The 11,177-nt window shown below is 43.7% G+C and overlaps 1 protein-coding gene across 2 annotated transcripts in view; it reads right to left on the reverse strand.

Moving 5' to 3' along the window:
• Positions 1-7,786, reverse strand: part of NCAM2 (neural cell adhesion molecule 2) — a 442,733-nt gene extending 434,947 nt beyond the window's left edge. The window contains exon 1 of one of the 2 annotated variants that reach the window (XM_056109214.1): positions 7,488-7,780. In XM_056109214.1, the coding sequence (XP_055965189.1) occupies positions 7,488-7,542 (55 nt within the window). In that variant the 5' untranslated portion in view covers positions 7,543-7,780. Of the gene's footprint in view, positions 1-7,487 lie in introns of both variants that reach the window. The other variant, XM_056109215.1, reaches the window with a different exon arrangement.
• Positions 7,787-11,177: the final 3,391 nt, after the last annotated feature.

Raw genomic sequence — 11,177 nt, forward strand, 5'->3', positions numbered from 1 at the left:
TCTACCCAAACAATGGCTCCCACAGAGAGAAAAAAAATGTCTAACAACTTGAACTGAGGCCATATCGCCTCTCTGTTCTGCCAAAGTTTCTATAATCGAGTCTCATGACTCACCTTTCCAACACCATATTTTAAATAACCCGTCCTATTTCTGTACTGTGAATACTTGTTCCCTTCTAAATATTATTCTCCTTGTACTATAATCTCCATTTATTCTGTGTAGTGATCCAGTTACCTTTACTGACTGGAAAGGCAATGCTTTAGTTAAAACACAGGTCTGAACAAGACTGGCATTCAAATTTGTGTTTCTTAAATATGCAACCTTAAGAACGTTGTTTAAAATGTTATGCCTCATAATCCTCAAGTTCAAGAAGGGGATAATAATTAGAGGATTGATGTACATATTAAGCTAAGCTAGTTAATAAATGTAAAGTGCTTCTAAGAGAGTCTGGAAGTTAGTAAACACTTAACAAATATTACCAATGTCTAGGTGCTAATTTCTAATGGTTTATTTAATACAATTAACTTTTAATTATATAATATCTTTTGTCATTTTATAACATCCTGTTAGTTTTCTGATAATTTAGTTACTTGAAATTATATATACCTATATACATTGACTTTTATCAATCAATATTGAATGCTAAAAATTAACCCTTCCTCTACACTTTCCAATTTTCCAAAATGATGAATGTATTAAAGGAAAATAGGTACTGAACAAGAAGTAATAAAATCTAAGAATGAACTCATAACTACTGGTCATAATAGATATGGGTCACTGTCACTGTCCTCCCGTTGTTCATCGATTTGCTCGAGCGGGCCCAGTAACGTCTCCATTGGAGACTTTGTTGTTACTGTGTTTGGCATATCGAATACATCATGGATAGCTTGCCAGGCTCTGCCAGGCTCTGCCGTGCGGGCAAGATACTCTCGGTAGCTTGCCAGGCTCTCCGAGAGGGGTGGAGGAATTGAACTCGGGTCGACCATGTTGGCTGCGTGCAAGGCAAATGCCCTACCACTTTCCTATCACTCCAGCCCATAGATATGGGTAAACCAGATAATTTATCTGTTCCTCAATCTCTTGATCTAGCAAAAAACTGTAATAGCCTTTTGGAACCTTGATGCTCTTTAGTTAGACTATTGCTAAAAACATCAGTAAACAAGTGGTCTGTAATGCTATAAGATTATATTAGAATTAACACTTTGTTTCCCCTGGGGCTGAACAAGAATTTGATCATTGTAACTAGCAAAAGGTTTAGCTTAAATATAAATATAGTACTGAACTGATGAAATGTTTAGTTCTTTGGTCATACAAATTTTGGTCTTCAGAGAACTAAACTAAGACTTCAGAAACAAAAGGTTTACTTACTAGCACATTACTTTTTGCATTTCACCTTTTATAAATCATGTGGCCATCCAAAGTCCCTGAGTAACTAAAAACAACCAACTTGATGTTGAACCAAAGAACAATGTTAGGAAACAAACCAAAAAATAAATTAAAAAATAAAAATAAACAACAAACAGAAACATTGCTGAAGACCTTCTACTGCCATCTGCTGGGAAATTGTGAAAATCAGTATGGATTCTATCACTGTGACTCTGAGGCGCCCCCTGGAGTTGTTCAACATATAACACATATAATCAGTCCCAGGAATATTATCACACATTTAATACACCTTTCATGCGGTGTCTGAGATATTGCAAACATTTAGTGAGTGCTTAATGAATGAGCAAATAAGTCGCTCTCATTCATAAATTATCTGACTACTGTCCCCTTGTTTTTTTAATAACAAAGCAGCTTATGATAATTTAAAAAAAACTGCCAACATTACATTTTTTTAAACCATAGGCATACACCTATGTCTTTATATTATTCAAGAAATATAAATAGTGTGTGAGAATAGTTAGGGTTGATACTTTAAGAGGTGCCTAGTGATACCTAAGTATCACAATTGTTTATTGTAGCAGACAGCAAGACCACCTAGTCAGATACTTTTATATCAAGTTTTTACATAATCAAATAGTGCATCTTCAAATTCCTTCTTCAAATCAAGAGCTTCTTAGTAGTCACTTCCTACTTCCAAATCCAATGTCTACTCTCTTTACTACTAATTTCAATAAAATTAAAATTTAGTATTTACCTCGAACTCTTAAAATTTTCATCTGTTGACTGTATGCTTACCAGTACTCCCAAACTTTCCCAGTACTCTCTGAAGTTCTGATTTATCATTGGCTTATAACATTAGGGAAACTCAGAGGTCAATTTCACCCTCTAAGTGTGGAACACTCACCACACTCCCCACTAAAGATTAAAAACCATCTAGATGTCAAGAGATCTGGCTACTCTCTCCTCCCACTGTCTCTCCCTCCTTCTGGAACCCACCGGAGATCTCACCAGAGTCTAGGGATCAATTGTGTCGCCTTAGCTGATGTGTTTTAATGATTCATACCTTATACATGAGTGAATCCATCTGGTAATTAATTGTCTTTTGTTTCCTTACTTCATGTAATTACTTCTAAGTCCATCCATTTTGTCCCCAAGACATGAATCCATCATTTCTCTGATCTGGACAAGTCTATTCAGTACATAATAGATTTATAAAAAGTTCTGAAATGTTTGATGAATTATAATGGCAAATTAAATATGTGGAACAATGGAGTGCAGGGTAGCTACTTGGGACCAGCAATATTATTATAATTGTAAATAGTCACAAGCTATTAGAATATTTAAAAGTGCCATTCGGGAAGAAACTTTATTTGCTGAACAATTAAAGATACCTTGGTTCTCTAAACCTCAGGGATATCACATTTAACCAAAGCATAAAAGCACTGGTTGCATCTTAAAGTGTTCTCATATTATACACTTTGGAAAATTGAAACTAATTTACAACCTTCTAAATAGGCCTTTGCAGTATAATTGGGATAGTATAAAGGACACGAGGACTATAGAATCTAGGTCAGTATAACTAGCCAACAAAAAAAAGCAGTTACAGTCCTTTATAAGAATATTCAAATTACCAAATTACTTTTGCATACACCAACACATAAAGCATCAATTTTACTTGGAGCTCAAAATCCCAAAGCAATTCAGATTTACTCTCCCACTTATCATGCACTTTCTTCATGCTCTCAAAGGTTCACTGATATGAGAGATGACCCAGAACCGAGAAATTAAAATCATTTTCGAAATGTCAAAAGCCAGAGAAAACAGCAGGCCTAGTTCGAGGGCATTCACATTGCCACGCGGCGTCAATTTGGACTGTTCCATCACCAGGAAACCGGCAAAAACAAATTAAACTGCTCACCACAGTTACCAGGCTCAGTCCTCATAGCTTGGGCCTCCATCCCATTTCAAACTAGTCCCTTATTTGGGGAAAAATAAAGCCATTCTACTGACAAAATTATACCAAGGTGGACTTTCCTCTTGCAATGACTAGCATTCTTTTGTTCCATGAATTGCTTCCCTGATAGGTCATTATCTTTGGAAGGACACTGGCCCCCAGAGTCACTGAAAAGATCCATCTGACAGCCTGGAAGCACCAACTATCCTTCATGCTCCACAGGGTCTAGTTCAGCTCTCTAAGAGGTGCAGGTGCTCTGCTTCTCAGAAATACAGCTGGGGAAGAAATCTTCTGGGTTATTCACTTACAGTGCAGATATTAATGTGTATACTATCCTTCTCTCATTGCCAATGGGTATCATGCTGATTCTTTGGAACCTTGTAAACAGAGGCAGCTATCAAAGAATTAAAAGGTGTGGGGGTGGGCGGATGGGGACTCCAACCATGTAGCTTACAATAAACAGTATATGACAGAAGACTATATTATATTATACTATACTATATTACATATATAGTATGTATATACCATATATATACTATACTATACTCTATTCCTATAGACCCATGAGTATCGACACCTGTGCAGAGGATATTCTCTAATGAACCATGACTTACTAGCCCTTCACCAGAAAGAGTAAATATAAGCAGATGCCTCTAAGCCCAACTAATTAACTGAGCAAAGTTCCCCATCCTCCTCATAATTTTGGCTTAGGTAAGTGTTCTTCCTCATGTGTATTTAAACCGGATTGCCAGAGATGAATAGCTCTATCCTTACCTCACGTATGCACAAAATGATGCTTTCCTTTTATGTATGAGTCTATCCAAGGATGGATATTTATTAATCACACTCAGATCATTTTTTAAAGAAGAAAATCATTTGGAAACATTGAAAAAGCCTCAGGAAAGCCACCCATACGTGCACAGTTTGGCAATCTGAATTCACAGACATCCAAATGCACTCAGAATCACAACCTCAAGTTATCACTGGAGATTTATGGTGACAAAGCCTGTGTCTACGTTTTCAATACAAAGGAAAAATCATTTGCCATAAAAAGATAAGGGAAAAATAATTGCAAAAGTTAGCATCTTCTTTCCATTGACAACTAAATTCAGACTCAACAATTAAATCCTCACAGTACTTCATTAGATATTAATCTCACAGGGGCAATGAGAGGCTTTTAAAGGAGCATTTGTGCTAAAATACCCAATATTTTTTTTAAAAGCCTCTCACTAGAGTAGAACAATAATGTTCTGTTGAAACTTAGAAGTAAAACTATTAGGCCTTGTTAGCTAATTATGGTATTGGCATCCACTTAAGTTAGTCACTTTTTCACTTCTGTCATTTTCTTCTATTCAACCGCTGCAGTTCAAAACGTTTTGACTACTTAAAAGGGAATACATCACCGTTGCCTTTCCCCAGTCTAACTGCACACCACTTTCCAAAGCAATAGCTTCAATCATGCTTCATAAAATCCCCTGCAAGTATATTGTTCGAAACATAAATCAGCAAGCTGGGATTTTAGTATTTCTAAAGCAAAACTCAGGAATCACTGACTGGCGGCTTTTCCACGGACCCATTTATAAAAGAATAAACAAATTATGAGTTCCACTAGATCCATTTTTTCAAAACTGCTCCCAGTGGTGTGTCTGAGACTTGCCACTGCATCCCTAATTGGAGAACAAAACACGAACATTGAGGAATTGGACTCCAGGATCGGGATTCTTATTCCCATGCATCCCCAGTCTCATTAGGACACATGGCAGAGTAGTGCTACATGTTTCATTTCACTGTGCATCGATGCCTCTCGCAGTACTGGGCATTTTATACTGCACTAGATAGATCTTCAGTGCATGATGCTTTCCTTGTTCTCAGTTTCCTGAGAGTGAATAGGAGTTCCCTTTCCAGCAAGCTTCGGTCTCAGCGTCCCTGTTTTATCATCACCCTGCATTCTGCATTATAAATTGGTATTTCAGATGTATGGTACATATACAGACCCAAATTGCCTGTCTCTGTGAGCACTGCTTAAACAACCCACGATTTCCACCTTGGATCCCAAATTCCAAAACACTCAAGGTCTCCAGTGGTCAATTCACAGACTCTCCTACCGAGACATTTTTCTTCCTCAAAGCAGTCATAATGCCATCATAAGTCTGCATGAACTTGCTTCCTCTTATGCTCCCATCTTGATCCACAATATCTACTCTTGGTTAATTGCAGTGGCATTTTAACTGCATTTTCAGGGAGGGCTTCTTAGTATTCAGAAATTCCTATCTATTTTATAAATGAACAGTTAGACACAATCAGCAGATTTCCAAAATTAAAGCAGCATATCTGCAGGGCATATAAAGAGTATGTTGTTGATCTTTGCATTAATAGTGATTAAATTAACTGATTGGGCTAATATAAGCTTCAGCTGGGCAGAGCTGCAATTTTGCTACGACTGAGATTTTGCATAGTCTGTGTTATTAAGAGAAAATGAGCAGCCTCTTATCCAGACACTTTACAAACTAGAGCAACATCCAGGGGGTGCATCCTGATTTCGAAACATAAAATATGCCTCCAATCTAGTCTCATCAGACACTAACACTATAGCTTTAGGGAGGAGAAGGGCAGAAAAAGGAAGGCTTCATATCCAAAATGTCAAGCCCTGCTGAAGAATGATAGGATCCAGTGAGTGTGGAAGAGCAGAAACCATCATTCCTGGACTTAAAATGGAGTTCTACCACCCCCTGCTGGATAAAATGAGCATCACAGAAGAGACTTTAAAATGCTTAGAAATGACGGGAGTGGAGATATTTTAACTTGTAATTATTTTTTCCCACAATATAAAAACCGGTTTTATTCTACACTGCTCACATCAAAAGTCTTAAATGACTGCATATCACAAAATGACTACTAATTTGTGATTCCTTCAAGATTTCCACTGAAGCACCTTTTTAGCTTTTTGTGCCCCCATTTAAATGTCCAAACTTATGTGGACACTTGAAATGGCCTTAATATTTTTATAAATATATGTATACATATCTATGTATATACACATATCATGTCAGTGGGACGTATCTTTTCGGAAGCAAGAAAAATTTACATCAGTCTCTGTACAGCCAAACAGAGGTAGCTTCCACAAATTTTTTCTTAGGTTATTCTAGTAAGATATTCATTTTTTAAAGAAAAAGCCGAAAGCTCCCTTCAGTTATCCAAAAACTATAAAATTCCTTACAGTTATAATCTGATGTTGTAAAAATGTTCAACCTATGATGTATTAACAAGGGGGGGGGGTGTATTGGAAATAAATGACTGCAACACATCCCTAGTTTTATCTATTTGCTTTTTTACACCACAACCTCTATGGCCCCCTCTCTTAGTTTTCAACTGAAATATTCAAGCCATTATCATTCACTTCTCACTTCCCAAGCAGGAATTAGATCTTGGGGAAAGGAAGTGTGTGTGTGTGTGTGTGTGTGTGTGTGTGTGTGTGTGTGTGTAGGGATGTGTGTGTGTCTGTGTCTGTGTCTTGGGGGGGGGCTGATGGGGGGGAGATGAAGAATCTCTGATAATTGAATTTCTTGCACACAACAGATATTTCCACAACGAGTTTAATGCTGATAGTTTTTACTGCTTATCTCAAATAGCATCGTCCCTTTTCCTCCCGCAACCTCCGAGATGGAACTGTTCATCCACACCAAGATACTCATCCAATTTTTCTCATCAGGAAAATCAGAGAAAGCCCAGATCCCGGAGAAGGGGCGAGGGGGGGGGGGGGAGGTCAGAAAAATCAAAAGCATCCTTCTGCCTTGATCTCCTGTTCGCTACTGCCCACTGCCCATTTCCAATCCCCCCCTTTTTTCTTTCTTTCTTTCTTTTTGTCTTTTCTTTTCCTAATTCAAGGGTCTTGACCGAACCGAGAGAATGTTTCCAGTGGCATCTGCAAAGCCACAAGCGACAATCCCCGTCCTCCCCAGCCACCCACCACCCCTAGAACTTTAGTTCTTTCCTATCCAATTCTTCTTGTGCCTCCCTCCGGGGTTCTTTCTGGTTTTTTTTTTGTCGGCCCCCCGCTCCGGGTTGGGGTGGAAGGCGCACGGGGGGTGGGGGGTGTGGGGGTGAAGGAGGGAGGGCAAAGAAACGGAATAAAGCACCGCACTCCTACCTTGCCCGCGACTGACAAGCAACCCGAGCAGGTAGAAGGCGAGGAGGAGGCTCATGTTCAGGACGTGCCACTGGTGGACAGTTCCAAAGTTATTAAGTCCAGCCGCGGAGAGGGGACCCTTGCCGCTGCCCAGGCCGTGTCCGCTCGAGCCGCCGCCGCTCCCGGGGCGCCCCAGCCGCCCGCAGCCCGCGCGCTCCTGCTCGCCAAGTGACTGCAAGCTCCGCTCCCTGCCGCACTATATCCAGGCGGCGGCGGCGGCGGCGGCGGCGGCGGCGGCAGCGGCACCAGCGGCCGCCGCGGCGGCAGCACAGCCGGGCGGGGAGGGAGGCGGGGGCGGGGGCGCGGGGAGCGGGAGGCGCGGCCGAGGCGTATCCCTCCGCGCCGCACAGCCTCTCCCCCCCACACCCCCCCACACCTCCTACAGCTCGGCGCGCGGCGCTGGGATTCGTCCGCAGTCGAGCTTGGACACAAGGGTTCGGTCCCCGGCGCCGGCGGGTCCGAGATTTGGTGGGGGGAGGGGGGGAAAGCAAGAGTGGGGGGCTGTCAAGGCGAGCCGACTGGTCCGCGCGCACAGCCCTTCGACGCGCTGCCCGGATGTTCCTCTTGCCGCTTTGCCAGATGTACCCCCCCCAACACACACACACACATACACACACATACACACGGACACGCACACGCACACGCAAGGTTCAGGAGGTGGTGGTGGTGGTGGTGGTGGTGAGGGTGGGGGAACTACAGATGCGCCTGCAGCTCCCACCCAGCCAGCAGCCCGCTTCGGGGTTGCAGCAGCCGGAGACACGGCTCCCGGCGGCGCCGCTGAGAGCGCGCCGGAGCTCAGCCGCAGGGCAGTGTTGGAGAGAGGAGAGGGTGAATTCTGCAGTTCTTTTTCCTCCTCCCGGGGGCCGGGGGCTTGAGGGGTGATTTCTGCACGCTCCCCGAGCCTCCCCTTTCGCTCAGAGCTTCTGCAGCCGCCCCTTTCCTACTCTTTGCACCCTGCCGATGCCGAAGGGAAGCGCGTGTCCCCGAGCCCCGAGTGTCTACACGGCCGCCCGAGGCTCCGGAGGGTGGATGGAGCCAAAATAGAGGGCGGGTAGGTGGGGCGCGGTGTTGCCCCCCCCCCTTTTCCATCTGCTCCTGGGGAGGGCGGGACCTGAAAGCGGAGACCCCCTAGAGAGGAGGGAAATAGTGCAGGAGAGACACGGCGTGCAAGTCTGTGCAGGTCAGGGGCGTCCTTGGAGACGTCCAGGGCTCCCCTCGAGACGATCGCGAGGGCTCTAGGGTCCCAGGACTCCAGTACACAACCCGGGCTGGGTCCCCGCCAGCGATCCGCACTACAGGGATTCCGGAAAATGCTGGGAGAGGAGTTGCAAGGGGTATCCCCTCCCCAACACACACACACACACACACACACACACACACACACACACACACACACACACACTCTCTCCTCCCCTGCACACACCTGCGTGTGCATGGAAGTGCTGGAACCTGGAGCGCCCAGAACTCCACTCTGCTGGCCAGAAAAGCTGGCATGTGTTTGTATTTCTTCGGGAAGGGTGGGGAAAAGTCGAGGTGGGGGTGAGTTTGAGGTCCGACCGGGGCTCCGAGACCTCCAGAGTCCAAATCCATGCCCCCCCGGGGGGGCAGGGGGACACAGAAACTAACAATGGAGCCTTTGCTCCTCACGTTCCTCACGGCTTTGGGGATTTGTCGCTGGCCGGTGGCAACCCCGCTGGGGTCGGTTCTTCCAGGAGGGCTCCAAGGAGGCGGGGATGAAAATCGTGGCGCTCACTGTTCAAATCCCCACTGGCCCTCGCTCTTCCTGCCCAGTGCCTGGCTGCAAGGGAGGTCCCTTGTCCTTGGGGAGGGAAAGGGGTAAGAGTGGATAGAGGTTCATGTGGATTGGGCAGATATTGTCTGGGATTTGTATTTCCCAGGCGGCGTGGACCAGAGTGAAGCCGCGCTCGCTCCCATCCCCGGATGGGTTTTCTGGGGTTTTTTTTTTGGGGGGGGGGGGCTGTAAAAAGCTGAGTGGCGGGGCGTGCCTGTCCGCTCTCCACTACTCCTACACCGTGCTGCATCCCTCTAACGTAACCCCTGTGGGAACCCTCCAGCGCCAGAACCTCTTGATTGACTTTATGGACGTGCATGTGGGAAATACATTTAGATAGTCTTTATGCCAAAAAGACTTTCTTCCCCATATTCCTTGCTGTTTTCTTTTTTTTTTTCCCTGTTGGTGTGTGTGTGTGGGGGGGGGGTGCGCCAATTTAATGAGCTTAAGCATAAATTCATAGTTAGCTCTTTGCAGCAAAGGGTGGAAACAGCACATACACAGGCAGGAAAGACAAATGACTCGATTTTACCCGTTCTTATTTCTCTCGGGAAATTGGAAAAAAAAAAAGACATACTACACTACATAGACATACACATGCGTGCCTGATAGTCTTGAAAACTATCTTCTTCGCTTTGTTGCTGGAAGTTGAATTACTATTATCTTTGGCAAAGAATTAAACTACCCCAGGGGAAATTGTATGGTAGTAGTTCTGGGAGGCAATTTTAAATGCAAATCTTGAGATAAGGTAGGAGGAGGCAATGGTAGCTATGATGGATGCATGGGATCTGAGTGCAGTGTCTTAGATCCTTGGATCATGAGACAAGGTACAGACTCTATCTCTATAATGTGAGAATGTGTGTGTGTGTGTGTGTGAGTGTGTGTGTGTGTGTGTGTGTGTGTGTGTTTGGGGTATAAAAATAGTGAATAAAAAAAAAGCATTGTCACTTGGGAACAACAAAGGGAGAGACATCTACTGAGTCTGTCCTCTACTGTCTAATTAATATCGGGCATAAACATAAAATTTATCATATAAATCAGGTTGTAAAAATGCCATAAAAATGGAAAAGCTGCTCTTGTGGGATACAGGAAAGAATCGTTTCTAAATAGGGATTTTAAAAAACTTCAGAAAGCTTTAGAGAAAGGGACAAATTAGATCAGTAGAAACGTGGGAAGGACAAAGAGACTTAAAGCCCAGAGACATGAAGATCCATCGCTTGTTTGTGGAATTGAGAAGGGTCTAATTTGAACTAAAATAGTAGAGTGATGAATAAATATGGAGGGTGGAGAGAGTTTAAAAGGAGGTCTTGAACTGTAGACTATTATTTCTAAGGCCTCAAACCATAATTCCAGACTTCAATGATCAAGAAGACCCAATCTCCATCGCCAGGGTTTAAGGTCTGATTCCAAGTAATAAGGGCATGGAAGATTAGCAACACTGCCTCTCTCGGGCTTTCTCCAGTCAGCCTAATTTACGTTCTCAGGTCTCAATAGCCAGGAATCACATGCTCAACGAGGCCTCTTCGCCAAAAGGAGAAGAGTATTGCTAGGCCCCAACGGAACATGTTTGCTTCCCATTGCAGTGAAGAAGTAATACGCAGCTTGATATTTGCTGTGGTCAATTAAGCCGGAAAAGACAGTGTTGGCACAAGGACAACATGCAGAAAACTCGCCTTGCCCACTCTCTCTCTCACTTCAAAGGCATGGATTTCATTGTACTGAGATCAAACATGATGACCAAATGTTCCAGGTCCTTGAACATGACTAAGCCATGTGAGCTGGAGAGGGAATAAAAGGTACGGAAATGCAAACTTTCTCCGTTTTGTGACACATAATACACATTTAAGATGAATGACCAG

The sequence above is a fragment of the Sorex fumeus genome, unplaced genomic scaffold (genome assembly GCF_029834395.1).
Source record: "Sorex fumeus unplaced genomic scaffold, SorFum_2.1 ptg000265l, whole genome shotgun sequence".
NCBI lineage: Eukaryota > Metazoa > Chordata > Mammalia > Eulipotyphla > Soricidae > Sorex > Sorex fumeus.